General features: G+C 33.3%; 1 protein-coding gene across 8 annotated transcripts in view; it reads left to right on the forward strand.

Moving 5' to 3' along the window:
* Window positions 1-21,667, forward strand: part of LOC124371808 (ribosome-binding protein 1) — an 80,029-nt gene that overhangs the window by 37,342 nt on the left and 21,020 nt on the right. For 5 of the 8 annotated variants that reach the window (XM_046830169.1, XM_046830176.1, XM_046830164.1 and 2 more), the window contains 8 exons: window positions 2,853-2,996; window positions 4,042-4,215; window positions 10,817-10,974; window positions 11,623-12,331; window positions 13,264-13,359; window positions 15,002-15,094; window positions 18,332-18,610; window positions 19,325-19,489. In XM_046830169.1, coding sequence (XP_046686125.1) covers window positions 2,853-2,996; window positions 4,042-4,215; window positions 10,817-10,974; window positions 11,623-12,331; window positions 13,264-13,359; window positions 15,002-15,094; window positions 18,332-18,610; window positions 19,325-19,489 — 1,818 coding nt within the window. The remainder of the gene's footprint in view (window positions 1-2,852; window positions 2,997-4,041; window positions 4,216-10,816; window positions 10,975-11,622; window positions 12,332-13,263; window positions 13,360-15,001; window positions 15,095-18,331; window positions 18,611-19,324; window positions 19,490-21,667) is intronic. The other 3 variants (XM_046830197.1, XM_046830201.1, XM_046830181.1) reach the window with 2 other exon arrangements.

The following is a 21,667-nucleotide window of genomic DNA, read 5'->3' on the forward strand; positions in this document are numbered from 1 at the left end:
ATTTACAAACAAATTTATTTAACAGTTAATCTTGTTTTCTCAATTTATCTCATCATTAAGGAACAAACATTTTGTTTTTGTTATATTTTAACTAAATACCGTACGGTATTTCTTTACAGCTAGTAATGTATTATACTGAATAAAATCGATTTTTTGGTACTTATTTCTGTTTTATTTTAGACTTTGATTATATCAATTTTCTCAGAATTAAATTCTCTACAAATTAATGTTTGTTGATTTTATGTATTTATTACCAATTTAACAAAGTTATTGTACATCAAACTTAAAAAAACATTGTTTCGTGCCCCAATTTTTTGCATTTAACCCTGAATCCCTCAAAAACTACTACAGGTACAGTTCTGAAACCTATTTTATTAGCTTTATCAGGTAAAAATACATAAGAATCCACGATATTTCTTACTTAATTAACCTTTCCAAAAGTTCAGTATGGCTTTATTTTACTCTTTACCCAGGAATTCAGGCGAAATCTTTCGCTAGCTGTAACTCGCTAACGAAGCGTTTTCGGACCTATGTTTATATAACATTTTTTCATTATTTTTACTAGTACAATGTGCTGTAGAAGTGGGGGGAGAACTTCATGAATCACCCTGTATTAAACAAAAAGGGTTAAAAGGTTTGTTTACTTTAGCCACTTCACAATATATTTGTTGTTTTTTTCAAAGGAAAATGCTTTAAAATTGAATTTAAAAACCAACAGATATCAATTAAATTTAGGAAAGACCAAAACATTTCTTTTAATTTTGTAAAAGGTACTAGTAGTTAGATGGGCTGAAAGTTATACCTCCTGCCAAGGTGCTGATGGCAACAAATGAAAAACATTCCTCGAGATAGTACTGATAAGTAAAATATAAAATTCCAATATGCTAATTACTAATGTTTACTAAATATTATTAAATCACCTTACAATATTAAACCTGTCTGAAACAACAGCATATCCTCAACTAGAGGACCATGGTCGCCTCATTTGTCGCACAAAGAAAAAGAATATAAAATTCCATGTCAAACTAAAAATTACACAATATCAAAATGTCATTCGAACACGATCACAAACTTGATACAGCACCAACTACACATATTGTCCATAGGTAAAACATTTTCTTCACTTTTATAAGGTAAATTCATTGTTCTAGAAGCTTACTATCGAACAAACACGACACTACTTAAATGGCCAATGGCGACGAGAAAACACAAAGATCAACATCTTTATTTTGAAAAGTACAACAACACGGCATGATCTGACCAATCACAAAACGGGAAAAAATAATTCAATAACCAGATGTGTATTAGCAAACAAGACCGAGAGCACAGAGGAGAAATGACAATCAAACTTCATCATAGAGGTCACTACAAGTGACAAAAAATAGGAAAAGTACTGAAAAACTCTTAAATTATACTTAAATTCCTTATACTTTTCTCGTGTGAATATTGTTACCACAATTATTTCCTCCACCATTCGTACCCCTCTCTAGCTTGTTATCCCCCCCACCCAGAAACCCTGATTCTCCTCTGTCTTCTGATTGATGGACTAGTTGGGATATAACCTAAACATGAAACATACTATCAATTATTGTGAAATATTTCGATCACGACCACCTAAAAACTCTTTCTAGAAATTAAAACATACCATTTTAAGAAATTGATAAAAGTGGTTTTAAATCGTTGCTAATGTAAACATTATCTAAACAAAACAGTTGTATCAAACACTAACATGTTTCCTGGTGAACTTTCAAAAAGTTCTGAATGCAAGAGAATTGTTTGGAATGTTATTTTTAATTCATTACATTGTTTTTGTTACTGTTCCGTGGTCCCATGTAAGTAGCCAGCTAAACTATATTATTAACTGGGCAATAAATATACTCCACTACATTGACTGTAATACTGTTTACACTAATTGAGTTTGTTGAGTAAAATACATCAATTCCTTGGCCTCCTAAATGTTTTCCTGTCTTTATTGCAAAAACGACGACCAGGAAAAGGTACATTTATATAGTTTTCTCCAGTTGTAGATTTAGTTATATTAAACAAAAATGTTTGTTTACTAACTATATATTAATTTGTTACTAACTAGTTTTGTTTAATGAGAACATGTTCTTTAGAGTCAATTGCACAATAACCTAGAGAGAAAAAGTTTTATTAATACCAAATATGAATCTTAAGAGTGAGACAGTACTTGTAGTGGATGGATTAGTCGTGCAGTGTCATCCCCACCAATCAGCTGATTCACTACTTGAACCTGAGCTCACTATATTCAATATATATTATTCTTTAGTAGCTGGTATCGATCACCTTTTTGTTTTGCAACTGACATTCTTCACTGTAGTCTTATCCTCAGTTATGTTACAATATCTTTGTTACAATTTTTGTCATTATCTTTGAAGAAGGTCATTGCTACAGCCAGTTTCTTGTTCTTGTGGTCTTCCATTCAGATTTTCAGAACTCAGTTAGTACAAAACCACAATTAGATTTACAAACTTCCATAAAATTTAGAGAGTGTGTTCTAAAATTTTCATAACCATAAAATGACAAATGTTTTCATTGATATTCAACTCCAATTCATCAGTCCACTGCTATACTTACCTCTGAGATACTCTTTGTAAACATTAATACAGTCAATTTTAAAATCAATATAATTGCCTCACTCATATTTTACTCATTATTTCTTTTCTATACACATCTTAAAGTGCACATTTTTACATGTCACAGATGGGTGCATACTGAGTGTACAATGTCTCAATACCCTGTATAATGAGTGTTTCAATATTTGGTGGTTCTTGCAGTGCACCAAACAGTTTCTCTGTGTTTGTCATCCAATAACTGGTTATGTGTTGTAGAATCTGGCGGCAATGGAGGCTCAACTGGGGCAAATGGCATCTCAGCTCCAGGAGCGAGAGGCTGTTAACAACACTCTAACTGGGGAGTTAGCAATGATTCGAGACAGGGGCGCCCAGTCTCAAGACCTGGCTCGGCAAGTTAAGGTGAGTCTTGTGTGCATTGATGAGTGAAGGCAACTAAGGTATTTTAATTTATTGAACTCTCAAACAAATTTATTTAGCCCAGTCTCAAGACCTGGCTCGGCAAGTTAAAGTGAGTCTTGTGTGCATTGATAGTTGAGTGAAGGCAACTAAGGTATTTTAATTTATTGAACTTTAAATAGAAGTACTGTTTATTTTTTTGTTGTGAAGTAAATTTATCGTGGGAAATGTTTATGTTTATTTAACACTAATCTGCAGGTCAATAAAATAAACTAAAAGCAAAATTCATAATTTTCTTTTCCTAAATACAAAAATTCTTAAACTATTTGCAAATTCCCAAATACAAATTGGGGATTTTATTGAGTGAAATAAATAAAAGTAAGTATGTAGATGGGGACCTACTAAGAAGTAGTAGCATTTTAAGAAAACAAAATGAATAAATCACTTAAACTTGCGAACTTGCATGAAAATAACTACGATGCCAACTAAACTGAAACAAAGTCTGACCTACGCCAGAACCCATAAATACGATGCAGATACTGCAGCAAGGTAGTCGTTGATGCTCCAAAATATTCACTTAATTTTGGAGCAAATATTATGGAGTTCAGGAAATGTGAAGCAAGTACTATCATCAAAAAGCGTTCTCATTTTTATTCACTTACAATTTTATTTTGAATTGTTTCAAAATTAGCGTAATGGATCAAAGTTGTCACTTTTTATTCACTTCACACATTATCACTTCCTATTACTGTATTACTTTTCTTCTTATTTTGTTAGATAACATCCTCTAACAAGTCTGTGGTTCAAGTAATAGGTACAATGAACTATCTTTCTCCACAAATAAAAAAAATGGGAGATAATTGAACTCTAGAAATTTCCAAAATCACTCTTTTAAGAACATATCTTAACTACAGTGTAATGAGCCAGAATATCACTAAACATTCAAATAACCATCAAATGTTATCAAAGTTATCAGTTTCTGAAATTGAAAATTACAGATATTGGCAAGATTATATCAGTTGATCACTTGATGAAAAACTGTTTTCAGGAACTTCACTCGGAGATTGAACGGGTGATGTCTAAATCCCAGTATGAGACGGGTCGCCTGCAGAGTGAAGTGAACTCGCTCACTGAACAGCTCAGCCTCAAGCGAGCAGAGAGCGACAAGCTTAGTTCTTTAGTGCAGAGTTTGCAAGCTGAAAACAACAGGCTTACCCAAAAGGTACTAAGCATCAGACTTTTTATAAGATTTCAACTGTAAAAGATCAATGTATGTATCCATTTTTTAAAATCATGGGTTATTTTTATTCCCATTCAAATAAGATGTACAGCAATATTTTATGTTTTGAAGTCTGGAGTTTTTATCAACTTATAAACAAACATGTTACTTTTTTTTATTGTAAAGGTAGGGAAAACATTGTTGGTTCACTTCTCTAAACTGTTGAGTAGAAAAGTGATAAGGTTTAAAAATAATCACCAACCGTCAACATTAATTTTCTGATGATAGAACTACTTAATTTATACAATCTAAAATATTAATAATTAAATGTCATCCAGATAATTTCTCATTATGGACTTCAGTTTCTGTGCTTTGTATACGTTATGAAGTCCATTTATAACTTACCTCTATGTAATGTGTACTTGTATACAGTAAATCCAGATATAAATAATTGTAAGGGAAAAAATATCCCCATACTAATAAGAAATCTTTATTGTAATGTACTCTTTTAAGACTCATTTTAAACACATAGATTTTACCACAATTTGTTGTTTTGTATTCTGTATTGAATATCAAAACATTGATGAATAAGAAACAGTTGCTACAAATATCAAAGTATAAAAGAAATTCAGCGAAATAAAAGATTAAATTGATATTGTCAAGTAAATTTATTAAGTTGTAGGCAAAGTAGTCAGGAGTTATGTGGTCATCCATTTCCTGCTTAGAGAGATAACAGAACAATTGTGGATTACATATAACATAGCTATGGGGGGAAGGTTTGGTTCAGTGTGAATGCTGAGTTTAACTCCATTCACCTTTCTCTTAGTCCATTTGGAATCTGTTGCTGTCACTGACTTGACTCTGGAATGTTCGTCTGAAGGGATAAAAAAATTCTGCAACAAAGAAGCTCAAATGCTTACATTGTTTTGAAATCAAAGACTCCTAGACTACAAAATCAAGTGTAATCTCGATGAAGAGGTATTCTCATCAGGTGATTATAATGTTTTGGACACGATCTCTAAGCACAATGGAGCAACCTAGTTTTCTACACATAACGTAGCTATGGTGGGAAAGGTTGATTCGATGTGAATGTTGAATTTAGCTCCAGTTCACCTTCCTCTTAGTGCAACATCTGAAATTCAGAATATGTAGAAAACTCGGTTACTCCATTGTGCTTAGAAGTCGTGTTTAAAATAGTTTATTGCATTCAATTGTGCACCTGATGAGACAATGAGAATACCTTTTTCATTTAGATTACACTACATTTTTTAGTCTAGGTGTCTGATATCAAAACGATGTAAAGAGTTCATTTGAGTTTCTTCAGCATTGACTTTTTTTATTTCTTCAGACAAACATGACTCCAGATTCTAGGAGTCAAGTCTATGACGGCGTAAAATTTGACGTTTGCACTAAAAAGAAGGTGAACTACAGCTAAACTCAACATTCACATTAGGAATCCTTTTGTAAAAGCCTAATCACATACATAACAAGAGATTTAACCCTTTTGATGTCATGAGAAACTTCCTGTCATTGAAGCTTTCTACCACATATCATTTATTCAGTTGTCTATATTTGGTAAACAAACTGTACATACCCATTTGAATTTATAATAATTGTACATGTCATATGTCTAAATCAGTAAATAACAAAGGCCGTTCTAAATTGGGCTGGGTGCTTGTGGGTGGTGTATTCAAGTCACCAATCAGATCATATGTGGAGGTTCTTCATTAGTGTCATGTACATAAATACTATTTTCGTTGTCAGTACCTGAGTCTCGGTCTGCTATTAAAACTGTCGTCCTCTACGATTCGGCAAAGAGTATTCTCGCTTAGAGGCGACCTTGCACACTTCATTTTTCGAAGAAAACTCACAATACTTGTAAACACAATGCACTACAAATATATCAAACAAAAATTGTAGTAAGAGCCAAAGAACCGCAACAACCATTTGGTTACAAACTATGCAGTGGGTGGTCGCTTACAGCTGACTAGCGTAGAGAAACTACGCCTTATTGATCATACTGTCAATGATACACATTGGTCTCTAGTTTTATTAAAACAAGCACATTGTTAGGCAAAAAACAAGATCTTGTTTGTTAATTTCCAACAATAAATAAAAAAGCTGTGATTTGTTTTTAAAGTAGTCTAAAATGTAAAATTTACCTGGCATTCTTTGTCCCTAATGGCAAATGCACATAGTGTATAAAAACTACTGGGAAGTTTTGCCACTAGGCGCCACCAAAGCCTGCACTGATACCCAGGGGCATTTATGATTGGTACTTTCCCGACCTCAGATAACGTGCCAGAACATCCAACTTTTCCGATATCAATTGACATTGAACAATTTGGCATGTGATCGGAGGTCATGAAAGTACCAATCGGAAATTGGACTACCCAGGAGTATTTTTTTTAATAACCTATAGAATCAAATCAAAACCTCAAAACCAAATATGAACTCTGAGATGATTTTAATAACCAAATACAGCATACTCACCCAAACAGTAGTGTTGTACTGTCTTGGTGTTCCAGTCACATAAAATACATCAGATAACAGGAATAATATTTAATAAATCAAACTCATCATGAATTCTGAACTTAAGAAATTATTTTTTTAATTTATCAACACACATCGCTAGCTCTTAAATCTGGTATAAATGAATAATTAACATGGCCAGTGAACTTGACAGGATACGTAAATCAAACAATAGTAAAAGAAATCTGTTATTTCTGTCTACTTCTTCTTGTCCATTATTTTTAAAGGCATAATCAAGCCACTTTTTCATAAACATTATGTCGACAGCTGATGTGACGGCCTGTTGCTCTGATATAAATTATTGCACACTGTAGTGCAGCCATTCCCTCTTAAAATTCCCTAGCCGTTTCCCCTCTTTGTTAACTTTGTCTTCCTCTTCCGATTCTTTTTCTTGAGTTGTGACTGCTTCAACTATGTCATCGTTATTAAGTATCTCATTCCCAAGTTTCTCATCATTGTATGAACAATATTCCACATCATTCTCAACCAGATCTATAGAATTGGACAGGAGTAGTAGATAATTCAACATGGACTGATTATCGTCTGATTCAGAAAAATGGAGAATTGGTTCTCCTGCTCTCTGGTTTCTTCCTTTGCTCATCTCTATGATATCTTCTACGTCCGGCCAGACCTTTCTCCAGAACTTGGTGAATGTAGATGATTGTATCTCATCATAAGGCCTAGACACCATATAAATAACATCCTTAATCTTAGTTGTTTTAAGAGTCTGAATAAGACGTGTGCTGCTATCACCATCCATTTTACCCAGGATTTCAGAAAGAAGCATCCAGCAGTACTTTCTCTTAAAACATTCGATGACTCCTTGATCCATTAATTGAGAGATACTTGTGGCATACACAATAGTTTCACGTCACTGTAACCATCTTATTCAAGGTCCTCAACAGGTCGCGTAGGTGCATTATAATGCCAAGAAGTACTTTAATCCGACAACTTCAAGGATGTCAAGTGCTTTTTAACTTTTGGAATGAATTCGATCACAAAACACTCTTTGCAAAATATATGTCTATCCAGGCAGACTTTTTGGCTTTATAGTACACTGGAAGAGAAGACGGACATATTTAAGTTCTATGCTCTGGGATTGGCCACCTTCCCTATGACAAACAGAGTCAACTTGTGTGATTCAGTTGTGTTTGAGCGTAAAGCGACAGTGATTCTCTCTTTATTGACCTTAAATACTGACGCTGAAGTTTCTTGAGTCATAGTAAAGGTTTTCTGAATCAAAATTTTGTAGTTTAAACCCGCCTAGTCAATATTGAAAAGTTATTCAAGGCTCAGTTTTTCACAAGCAATTACATGCTACAGTTTTTTGAAAATTCACTATCAGACTGTTGATCTGCTGATAGCTTCTCCCCACACACTCCTAGGAAACATACTCCATGGCGTTTTTCCCTCATGTCAACCAACCATCACTAGCAGAAAATGTTCCTTTTTCACCAAGTTTAGTGTGAAAAATAATTGCCTTTTACTTTAAAACATGTCCATTTATTGGAGTGCCTCTTCTACGCTTTTGCATAAACCACAGCCACAATGCATCATCAATCAGTTTGTGTTTGGTTTCTTTATGGAGATGTAGTAGTCAGGACTTTTTCTGTTTTAATTTGCTTACAAAAGCCTCAATGGATTGATTGTCTGTTACGACACCAGTCATTAACCCAAACCTGTCTCACCTGTCTTTTATCTACATTGAAATCCCTACATTTACCTTTATCTAGGCACTGTAAAATATTAAGTCTACCTTGAATGTGTCACCGTTGTATGTTTACCTTTATTACTCATTTTCGTAAATATGTTTTCCTGCATACACTTAACACAGTTAAACACGAAACATATTAGACACATAACAAATGAAATCGATCCTTAACTGAACTGAGATGATATTTGTTTACGTTTTGTTCAGAAACTTAATAATCAAGTTGATTCCCGTTGATTTCTGCCGTGGAAGACTGTCCCACAGACGGTTTATCATTTCCAAGAAGACGATCAGTTAATCTGGCAGCCGAACCAGAGGGAGTCTACTGTAACTGCAGCAACACCAACAACACAAATTGAAATTTAGTTTGCCAAATGAATACTTTCCTTCATCATCTTTCATATTTATTCAAATGCTTGACAATATCAATGAACAAAATTAAGTAATGTGATGAAATTTGGCTCATATTATTGAATAACAATTATGAGTTATTCACATAATGAGAATGCCTGGCATTTCATGAATGATAAGGTATGATTTTTTATTAATAATAAAAATTGCAATATACTAGATACAAATTGTTTCAAATTTTATTTTTGGATAAGATAAATGTTGCACCAAAAGCTTTTTGAACAAAAAACCAAAGTGACAGTCAGCTAACACATCCCACACCGACTGATTCAGTTGATTTGTATTTCTCATCTTCCAAATTAGTACCTTCATTTTTGTCAGTGCACAGAGGAATCTTTCCTATGTTTTACTTTCAAAGAACGTATTAAATAAATCATTTGTTTGTAGCACAGCAAAATGAAAAACTATCACAGTGTAACAATGCCACTTTAACCCTAGAACTGTTAATCGACATAATTATGTCGGTTAATGCCGCTTTTGTGGTGTTAACCGTCAAAATTTTGTCGATCAAACATTCCCTCCTATAATTACTTTTTATAATATACTCCGGTAACGTATCGATATAATTCATGCACCATTGGATTCGGGAAGAAAAATGCTAAGGAACAGATGAGTTTTATTCCTCTTTGTATTATGGTTATAACGTAGCAAGCTTGTTATTTTGAACGTAAAAGAAAACGCGACGCCGTTTGTTGTGACCGCCATATTGCCGCTGTCGTTCTGTATCACTTTCGTGCCGAGCTGTGGATATTTGTAAGTTTTAATAGTTTTACGCGTGTTTTAGTGTCGTATTTAATGTGTAGTGTGTTGTTTGATGTCGTAGTAGTGTAAACATATATATTTTAGAATAAATCAATGTCTATTTACTGAAATATGTTTGAGAAATTACCGGCTTTGTGTAGGCTATGGCAAAATGACTTGGCTAAAATTCATTTCACATAGTTTGTTATTGTTTTCACTTACTAAACGTTATTTATAGCACTCTTTTAGCTCTGAAGTAACTATTTATTTTTGGTAAATAGATAGTTTTCACAATAAAATATATATTTCCTGTAATTTCTTTGGTTATATATAATAACTGTTTGGGTTATTCTCTATTTTTTTAATATCTTTAGTTATATTTATAGTTTTCTAACTACATAATATTTCCTATTACTTATAAACCATAAATTTATAAATTTTGATATAGTACAAGCTTTAGAAACTATTTTATATTTTGCTGAATGAAAATTTTTCGCAAAATTTTTGAATAATGGCAAAATTTAACTTTTTTTACTTTTCAAAAAATAATTTATGGTAATTATTTCATTACTACTGTATATTCTATTTTATTCTAAGTAATAAAATATGCAAAATAACATGTATTCATAGATAAATGTATTTGAAAAACTTGTTTTACCAAAGTCTTACGTGTACACCCAATTTTCAGAATTTATACGCATCGCTGCTTTTTGTTCTATAGCTTTATGATGCTTTCATAAATGTGTATAATGTTTATGTTTTTCTGAAACTAGATAAAATTTGACACAGAATGGCTATCTCACTTATAAATATTTCTCACTATAACTTCATTTGCTAGGTATGGTCCCCCCCAAATTTAAGAAATATTTTTCGTAAATTTTATATTTGATTAAAAAAAGTGTTTATTAGAAAATTTTTGATGGTTAATTTTACAATATAGTGCAATTCTACGTTTAATTCTGAACACAAAAATATATACTCTTATTTATATTGCTTTTATTTTATATTTTTAATAATTTTTTTAAAAAAAACCTTGCGCGAAGCTCCAAAACAGCCCGACACTACAGGATGAAATGACCGCCAGTTCTAGGGTAAAGTGGTTCAAATATATCACACAGTGTGACAATAGCATTTTCAAGGTTAAATGATACGTGGCTATGGATTAATGTAAATTTTAATAGATGTTTCACATACACTTTTGTCTACTAGGTGTCAACAGCCTGTGTGGAGGCCAAGCAGTTGAGGGATGAGAATGAGACTTTGGCAGCACAGGTCACTGCCTCCATGGAGCGACCAGCAACTGAGGGTCGTGAGAATGGTGACCTCAGCTACCCGGAAAATAAACACATAGATAGCAACTCTGACAAGTAAGTCACACTCTGACATGATTAGAGCACATTGATTAGGGAATCCTTTTATCGATTAAAAGAAAACAACATTTTATCATATTAGGTAGGTTTCATTGAAATTAGCCAATACCAATTACCTCATAACAGAATTTCTGTAAGTATTTTCCACATCTTCATTGATCATGACTCCTCTTACTTTCCAAAAAATCTTATTAAAAACTTATGTTCTTGAATAAACATATGACTGCACTGTACAGGTTAAGATCAAACGTTCCTAGAAACAGTAAACAGTTTCAATTACTTTTATTCCTGCGTATAATACCAATTTCAATGAAATACTGATAACAGCAGTGAACACGATCTCTAATATAATGTCTAACTGATTGGATAATCTTGTACAATCACATTTATTTATTCATTCTAATACTGGTAGAATTTGCCTACAATGTGTAACATCCCCTCTGCCTACATTTGTTCCCCATAACAGAGTTAAGCAACCATATGTATTCAATGAAATATTTGAGTATGATATTAATTTTTATGTGTGACAATATAGACTATTTGATTAAATTGTCTAAAATGGTTGGCTTCTACATTACACTTTATGATTATAATTGTTATAAGAACTGGTTATTGGCACTAATCAATGTGATCTGTTCTTTTCAGAATGCATGAAAAGGAACTACTTGTTGAGAAGTTGAAAGGTGACATTGTTTCAAAGGAGAGGGAAATAAACCATTTTAAGACTGACTTGGCACAACAGGAGCTTCTGACAAAGTCATTGCAAGGTGAACTGGATGTTGCTCATTCCAATGCCGAGAAAATGCTCAATGAGATCAGCTCCTATAAATGTCTTCTCCAGGAACAGGAGTCCGTCATCAATGCCCTTCGTGACGACGGTGACTCGGCCCACAAATTGGTGAACACGCTGCGTGAAGACATCACAAAGAACAAGGCAGAGATCGTGCGGCTCAGCAAGGACTGTGCGACAGTGGAAAGTAGGGAGAGTGCGATAGAGAAGTTGACAAGTGAACTAAATACCCACAAGACCAAGTTGGCCGACCAGGCGGCACTGATCCAGACACTGCAGCAGGAGGTGGAGAGGTACAAGGCAAGTGTTACAAGCCTTGAAGAAGTGTATAACAAGAGCAAGACTCTCTGTGACACCTACAAGACTGACCTAGCCAAGAAAGAGGCACTGATTGAGTCGCTGACGATGCAAGCCGACAAGTATCGAACAGAGGTCAATCGGCTGACCGAGGAGCTTACAAATTCCAAGGAGACTGTCTGTAAACTGACACAGGAAATTAAGGACTACGTAGATAGACAAGCAACATTCTCGAGAGATCTGGAGACACAGAAACGCAAAAATGATGTGAGTTATTTTTTGTGAGGTTTTGTAATATTTTTTGTGAATATGTGTTTTACACAGTGTTTTATAATATCAAAGTGGTATTTCTTAAACATATTTGAAGCTCAAATAGGAATGTTTTCACCTTACTTTTTAATTGCCTTCTTTAGTTTAGATTATAACACTTACAACTAACATATGTGATCAAATATAATGCAAAGATTTAGTCTTTTACAGTGGAATACAGCAATTTTGTAAAATTTGTCTCTTTTATACAGAAGTGCTGAAAAGTAACACTTGTCCAAATATTTAATTATTTCAGATACTTGAATGTGATTTGGGGCAAACTTATTCTTAGAGACAATTCTATTCTTTATAATTGATTTTTAAATTTTGGCTCCTAGAGACTAAATTTATTAATTTCTTTTTTCATAACACTACAGTATAAACTTTATTTTTCAATTTTTATATTCTTCCAAAATATTACCAACATTACATAAATTCATCCCGAAAAGATAACCACACTTTGTTATGGTTTAAATTTAGTTTTGCTAGTAAAAATGCACTCGGAAATGTGATAATGTTTCAATAATTATTTTGGCCGCAGTATTTAAAAACATATATTTATAGATTAACTTTGATGTTCTCTACAAAATGGAGCATTTTTAAACTATTTTCATTAGAAAAATGGTTGTTATTTTAATTCTTAGAATATGGACCGGGTGTTAAATGGTTTTATAGATATGCCGTACACTTAAATCTGCAAAGTAATAAAATAACATACCTCTCTTGTGTTGTGTGATTTTTGTACAAAGTGTGTTTTTACTCTGGACAAACCCCATTCATTAGTACTGAAACCAAGGTAAGCGATAGAATAGAATTATTTATGGATTTACAGATACCAGGAGTTCAAAAGTCCCACTCTACATTAGAATGTATAATGTTTTTTGATTTAGGAATTGCGTTCAAAGAACTGGAAAGCCATGGAAGCCCTCTCACGCACCGAAAAGACTTTGGAAACAAAAGTGAAAGAGTCACAAAGATTAGTCAGTGTAAGTTTTGTGATTTCATTCGTGTAATTCTTGGCTTTCCTCTTTTACATCGTTATTTTGTCAACTTTTTCTTCATTTTCGGTTTGTTATTTGTTGGGACAAGTTTTGATTCAGTGGCTAATAAATAACTGGATACTAATTTTTTCTCAGTTCTCTCCCAGAACTTTAAAAATTAATTTCTCTTTTTAAATCACCAGAGGTACAAATACATTTTATTTTTGGAATGTATTTTCTTTATTATAGATGATTTATTCTTCTTTAAAAAAAGTATATGGTAACATTTTACAACAATTTTTGTAATATATAACGCATTTTTCCTAATATTTTGTTCCAATGTTCATTTGTAGTTGTTTTAGGTCAATATTTTATTTTGCTTGTTGTACACGTGTTTTTATACAGTGCATGTCTTTAATGTTGTCAAATTACATAACGAAAGTCCATTCCAGCATTTCTGATCACTTCAGCCAACTATGTAATATTGACCAATTGGCTACAGAAAAACCTAAAAAGGTCCCCAGATATAAACAATTATAATACATTTTTTAAACTAGGTAGCATTATTAGTTTGGGCAAAGCTTTTGTACAAAAACGTCATAAGTTTAAGATTTTTTGAACCAAGTTTAAATTATATTTTTATCAGTAATTTTTAATATGATTTATCCAAATTATCAATAGGTACTGCTTTTTTTTATTTTGGTAGTTTTTTTTTAACATTCTTAGGCATACACTTACAATTAATTAATCACATTTTATGTATTACAGTTTCATAAATGTAAGGCAAAATTATAAATGCATTTGAAATCATAAAAAATTAGCAAATACTAAAAGTGACTTCTAAATCAAATATAATACTATTATCTCGTTTATTTTAATTAATATGTGAACATCTGTTTTCTATATAGAAGTTACTAGAAAAATTGTTCTAAATTGATCCAAATGCAATACTGTAGACAACATTGTAAAGATAATTTTGATTACTCCTTTACTCAACTGGATAATTGTTTGAATATCTTCAGAAGGGTTGTTATCCCTTAACTTTTTCTGCTCAATAGTAGGGGAATCTAGTTATGCAACTAAGATGGCAGAACTGGAACTGTCCTTGTCATTGCACTATATTACATAGTGACTATATTACTATAGACTTGCATAATTCTTTTACTGATCATTAGTGTTGGTTTTTTGACATGCATTTGGAACCTCCAGATTCTTTAAGACATTTTTGAACAGTTTTTTTACTAAATTAATTTTTTTAATGCAGTTCATGAAATTTTGAAATTTCTGATGAAACTGTTAATATAATTACAGGTATTTCCATTGTTGTGTTACAACAAAGAAACATGACATTGTGAGAATTAGTACCTGCCCTCTTACTTAGGTGTCAAATCGTAAGATGTAATGTTAACCTTTAACTTATTATATGGTCACAGCACTGAAAGAGTTAACATTTTTATATTTGCTTGTATTAAATTAATAACAGTTTTTTTTATATTCTCATACCAAAAATTTCGGAAATATCGCATATAAATCACATATAAACGTACACATACACAAGTTCTTATGTATGAAATAAGAACTCACAGCTCCAATCCAAAAGGGTGAGGGAGGAAATGTTCAACTTGTTACAGATATGTTTATGTTCCAGGAAGCTGAGGAGAGCACCAAACATGAGGAACGAGAGAGGACCAAGCAATTTCTGCAGAGATTATTTCCACATGTTACAGTTGACATCAAACAGGTAGAGTACAATATCAGCTATGTGGATGTTTCTTTCAGTGTAAACATTCAGGTGTCCTTTGTATCCTTTGTTTGGTTCAAAGTTGTTGTTTAAAGTATTTTTGTGGCCAATATAATGCCAAGTGTTACTAATTATAGTAGACATTGACCTCAGATTGTGATCAAAATTGTATTTTATATTTCTTTACCTACTGTGTTTCAAGATGCAAATCACATACAATACTCTTAGCAAGTAAAGGCTATAAACTGTTAAAACAAGATTTATATATAGAGTATAGTAACACCAGGTTCTATTTTACTTTAAAAAAAATCATCGTGGAGTTATGATTTGCAAGTATTTCTTATTTGGCTCTTGATAGATATTATAGTGATTCTCCATAACTTTTACATTTTTACAGTAAGCATTATTGAGTACCAAAACCCATTTTGGTGCTAGGAACAAAGTATAATCATGTTATACAACCATATAAGGTGTGGGATGTGTTGTGAGGTGAAATATTTTACCTAATTAATTTAATTATTGTGCACAGACCAAAAGAAAAAATAGACTGGGCATTGCCATTCAAGAACTATTACTGAAATTTGTATCCAAATTACACTCCCTTTATTGATGATTTCATTGAATCGATGTCTAAAACTTAGTCATAAAGCATAGTTACAATTCTATGCTACAAAATTCTTAAATTTTGTACTTGTGTGTATAAGATTATAATAGCATGATAAGTAAGCATTTTTATAGTTTGTTTTTGATTTTTATCATATTAAATTATGTTTTACATTTTTATCATATTCAATTATAAACATTAGTAACAAAGCTTTTCTTAGCTACAAAATATCAAATTCCTTCTTTGAGAAAGTTTTATTTATTTAGTCTGATGATTTTGTCAGTGGGAAAGTTGTTGGATGATAGACCTCTGAATAAAAACATTTTTGTTCTTTACATTTTTCATAAACTATATAGTTTGGCTATAAATAGGTAGAAAGTGGCCAGTAACCAGGGTCATGGCGTGACATAACCTTCTCAGTATTGTATGTCTATGAAATTGTTTCCAAACTAGCCCATTAAGTCTTTTGCAGTAAATTTTCCTACCCAGATCTAAAGTATATAGCGTCATTAGATTTCTTTTGGGAAACACATTGCAACCAGTGGAAATTCGTCATGAAATTCTGTGTATGATGAAGACATTATGAGCTATATCACAGTTAAAAATTGTGCGAATTGTTTAGTGAAGAACAAACTGATGTTCATGACGAAAAGCAAAAAGGCCAATCTGTATTTGGCCAACCACAATTAGAGATCTAGTAATGGGTGATTCAAAAAGACCGCCGGTTTTGAAAAGACCAGTAAATTTTATTTTATTGGTTGGCAACAATGTTTGACCTTGATTCTATTTCTGACTACATTCCGATTGTTGACGCAGCTGATATTTCTTTCATTAGTGCATTCTGTGTCTAACCATGGAGAAGTTTACTTGTGCGCAACGAGTGTTAATAGTGAAAACGTTTTATCAGAGTGGAGAGAGTTATGCGGCTACTGTTAGGCGACTTTGCGGTACTCTAGGACGTAATGAAGCACCGAATGTATCAATAGTTTGCAGACTCGTGAAAAAGTTTCAAGAAACGGGTTCAACAGTCGACCTCAAAAGTTCTGGACGTCGTCGTTGTGCCCGAACTGAACAGAACATTGAGATGGTTCGTGACAGTGTGGCTGTTAGCCCAGCGAAATCAATACGTCGCCGTTCTCAACAATGGGGTTTAAGATGTTCTTCTGTACGGAGAATTCTTCGGTACGATCTCAAATATCACCCCTTTAAAATTCAGCTGACGCAACAATTGAAAGTGGCAGATCACCAGAAGAGACGACAGTTTGTTGATTGGGTATTGAGAAATTCGCAGGAGGAAGAAAACTTTGCGATGAATATCATCTTCAGTGATGAAGCGCACTTCCAATTGAATGGATTTGTTAATAAACAGAACTGCCGTATCTGGGGTTCAGAAAACCCTCGCATGATTAACGAAAGGGAAATGTATCCACAACGAGTGACAGTTTGGTACGGCTTTTGGTCGGGCTGCGTCATCTGCCCTTATTTTTTTGAAGATCAGGAAGGGCAAGCTGTGACAGTGAATGGAGAACGATACCGTACGATGTTTAGGGAGTTTTTGTGGCCTCATTTGGATAACATAGACATTGACCAGTTGTGGTTTCAGCAGGGTGGTGCCACCTGCCACGCTGCCCGTGAAACAATTTGTTGCTCCATGACCGCTTTCAGGATCGCGTCATTTCTCGTAATTCCGACCATCAATGGCCACCAAGGTCGTGTGACTTAACACCTTGTGACTCATCTTTGGGGTTATCTAAAGTCATTAGTTTATGCCAATAAACCCCGAACCATCAATGAGTTAAAGGAGGAAATTCGACGGGTTGTCGGCCAAATTGAAGTGGAAACTTGTCGTGCAGTCATGGCTAATTTCATGTACAGAGTTGTTGCGTGCCAGCGTAGCAGAGGAGGACACATGCATGACACTATTTTTCATACATGAAATCGGAAGGTTAGATGAACATATTTATGTATTTGATTTCAGATTTTCATTAAAATAAATCTCTTAATTTGATATATCAAAACCGGCACTCTTTTTGAATCACTCTTTATATGACTGAGAAAAATTGTAAATTTTGTGTTATGGGAGCAGTTGTAAAGTTTCTTATCCAGTACCATGAAGAGAGTGATGAAAATTTTGATACAGTCACTGGTGATGAAACATGGGTTTTGTTATGTCAATTGCGAACATATAAGACAATCAATGGAGTGGGGTCACATTGCCATGATTGGGTTACATATGAAGGTGACAGAATTGTATTCAATTAGTATTGAAAAGGTGGTACCTAGATGTGATAAGAGCTTTAATGTAAATGTTATATTTGTTTAAACCATAGTTGTTCTTTCAAATGTTTATAACAAAAAAGCCTTAAAAGTAATTTGTAATGTCTGTTATGCAAATTTGTTATTATATTTTTCAAATGAACTAATATTGTGTTGAAGTGTACGTAATATTAGTAAAGTGTTAAATTTTACAGTTATGTAAATATAAAATAGTCAGATACCAAACTCGGTTGTTGATGACCCATGCATTTTGTTTCCACTCCTCATTGGTGACATCGCTCTGACCTTGCTCCCCACCTCTTCCCAGCCTATTATTATTAACTCTCTCAAAATCTTAATGAAGACTGTTGGCACAGGACTATGATGTCTGGCTGGAGCAGTTTGTGATGGAGGCATGTCAGAATGCATCAGCATCTGCCGATCAGTCAGGTGACAACGTGCTGGGCGAGTTGGAGCAACAGAACTGCCAGCTGCAGGCAATGGTGACACATTACAAGACCATCATCGCTGATACAGAAGAGATGCTCAACCGGCTTCAGAGCCATGTAGAGCAGGAAGAAGGCCGGTGGGGACAGCAGATACAGACACTGGAGTCACAGCTGGAGGCTGTGCGACTGGAGAGAGACAGGCTAGAGGTCAGTTGTCACTCAACATTCATATACATTAAGTATGGGGGGAAAATGTAACCATGTCAATAACATTGGATCACATCAATAGTTTTTATTAGAAACTCTGAATTTTAACGCAGGGACGTGATTCTACTCCATTGAAAAATCCCTTCACCTAGTGATAGCTGAAGAGGTATCAATTTACATGTAACCGTGGACTAAGATTAAAAAATGTATGTTCCAAAACTGCAACATGCACTTTTGTGTGATTGGAAACCTCAAATTTTGCGTTGTATCCAATATATTTGTTATGTTTATGGCAAACACTAAAATAAATGTATGTCTCTGAATGATCAGTTACTTTAATATTTAATGCAAAATAATGTGATATTAAGCAGCTCAAAATTTTAATTTATCTTATATTGAGACCTGTTCTGCATACATTTTGTAATTTCTCTTAGACTGTCATACTGCTGAAAGGATAATTACCAATTTTATCAATAACTAGTTGATTATTCAGCTGTGTCAATTTCACAGACTTCATGTCTTATAAACTGTGCCCTACAGGTTCAGTTGCTTTATAAAAATTCTTGGAGCAATTGGAAAAATTTTAAATTCAGTGAAACTAATAATAATCACACAATTCTTCAATGTACTTACAGATTAGTTGCTTTTTTGTATTAATTTTTAGCACATTATTGTAATAATTAGGCAACTTACACTACATGTGCAATTGAACAGGAAAATTCGGAACTAGCCACACAGTTAGAGTCTGCTCTGACCAGAAATAAAGAGCTGAGCCATGAAATGACTCGGTTACAAGCTCTGATCCGGATTGGTGAGAAATCTGTTAGTGACCAGGTCGACCAAACCCTACAGCTGAAGGAGGAGCTAGAGACGCTCAAGGTACTGGCTTGTCCTGTTTGGTGGTGGAGATTGTCCGTTGCTAACATACTTTAAATTCAGTTGTCATAAAATACAATTGACCAAGTAATTCGACATGTACTTTTTACTTTCAGACTGTTTTACAATAGTGCTCCCACATGGTCTACTGGCAGGGGCTCTTAGATAATTTTGTAACCTAATTTTTATTGCCTAGTGTAAACGTTTAATTTGGGTTTAATTTTAAGCATGCAAGCCCTGGCCCAATAGGAGAGTGAAGAAACTTAAAATGCTCATGGGAGGGTTGTAGTTGGTGATGTTCCTCTCACGATGCACTCTGCCAGGTTACACGTACAAATTCATTAAGTTTGAAGATTTGCTCTTGAATTTTGTAATTATGAATAAAATGTTCTTTAAGTAGATACAGGGTGGTTCAGAAGGAAAAGAAAAAACTTAACAGGTGATTGTAAACCTTAAAAAATACAACAACTTCATATAACATATGTCAGAAAATGCTTTGTAAGCGAGACAAGGCTAGTGAAAGATTTCGCCCAGATTTCTACTCCGTGGATTGATTGAAACTATTAGAATTGTAATTAAGACAAACATTTTATCGTTTCTTTTGAATTTTAACCGTACACTAGGTCCCTTAGTTGTCCCGAATTGTAAGTCCCTTAGTTTGTAAAATAACTTGTTTTAAAAACAAAAATTTACTGTCAAAAACGACATTTTTGACGTTTAAGGTGCTATAATTTCATGAAATAGCTAACAAATGAAAAAAATTCATGAAGAACAAGAATTGTAGAGAATTTAATTCTAAAAATTGTTGTAAATAAAGTAAATAGCAAAAAAAAATTGTAAATTAACCAATTAAAATTTAATGTAACTTGTATTATCCTCCAAAAAAGTAACAATACTGTATTATCAAACTAAACATAAAAAAAATTACATATTTAATTTAATACCATAATACTGTTCTAAATAAAATTTAACTAATTTCATTATATTATATGGTTTAGAAAAGCTACCATTAAAATTTACCGTGCAATTCTTAACACGCTTCCGAATATTATGTGTCGCTGTTGCAAAGAATATCTTTCTTTTCCTTTTTGAAGGTATCTGCATAAAAAATTTTATTCAGTTCATCTCTTTAAGTAATACATTTCACTTTGTAAACTTAATTTTTCATCCAACCCTATATGCAATAGTCCAGTGGGGTAAGGTCTGGAGACCTTCGCGGCCAGTTAATAACTCATCCAGCACCAATCAGTTTAACTGCAATGATCATTTTAAAATTCTCTAACTTGATGAGAAGCATGCGGAGGAGCCCCAACACGTTGAAAATACATATTCATTCATGTTAAAAGTGGTGTATTTTCAGAGAAATAAACAATTTATTACGTAAAATTCCATGTATGTTTCTGCTACAAGTCGGTTCTCTAATATGAAAGGGAGGGAGATACATCATCTACATACCACACCACGCATTGACTGAAAATCTACGCTGAAACTTATTGTCTGTTGTAGTATGAGGATTTTCATTTGACCACTGACGGAAATTCCTGGTTTTGTTATCACCATCACGAGTAAATATAGCTGTGCTAGTAAAAAGTATTCTTGAAACAATACAACAATGTGTTTTAATGCATTCACAGAATTGCAGACACGCAACATTATCTCCTGACTGAAGATGTTGCACTTTTTGTATATGAATGGATATAATCCATCTAAACGTAAAGTACACAACACACAAGTTTTTGGGATATTAAGTTGCATAGATATTCTCCACAAACTTGTAGTGGGGCTATGTTCAACTGCTTGAAGAATACTTTCAGCAACTTCATGTTGAAGCCCTCAATCAGATGAAATTCTTGCGCTAGGAAAACAACCAGTCTCAAGAAGATTAATAAAAATCCTGGTTAATACTTCATGATTTGGTACTCTACATTCAGGAAATTGATATTGATATTCTGCAACTGAAGCTCTGTAGCATTCCCATTACAAAATGAACATAAACCATATCTGCACACTCAGTGTGAGAAAATACATGAGGTATTATTAAAATAAATGTGAAACAACTCCAACAAATTTTTAAATACTAATTTAAATTAAATTAAATTTATTGATAAACAAAGTAAATAGTAAATGGAATTTGAAATTAGTTTTTCTAAAAAATAAAACTGCAATAACACTAATCACAAC

Source organism: Homalodisca vitripennis, chromosome 1 (genome assembly GCF_021130785.1).
Source record: "Homalodisca vitripennis isolate AUS2020 chromosome 1, UT_GWSS_2.1, whole genome shotgun sequence".
Taxonomy (NCBI): domain Eukaryota; kingdom Metazoa; phylum Arthropoda; class Insecta; order Hemiptera; family Cicadellidae; genus Homalodisca; species Homalodisca vitripennis.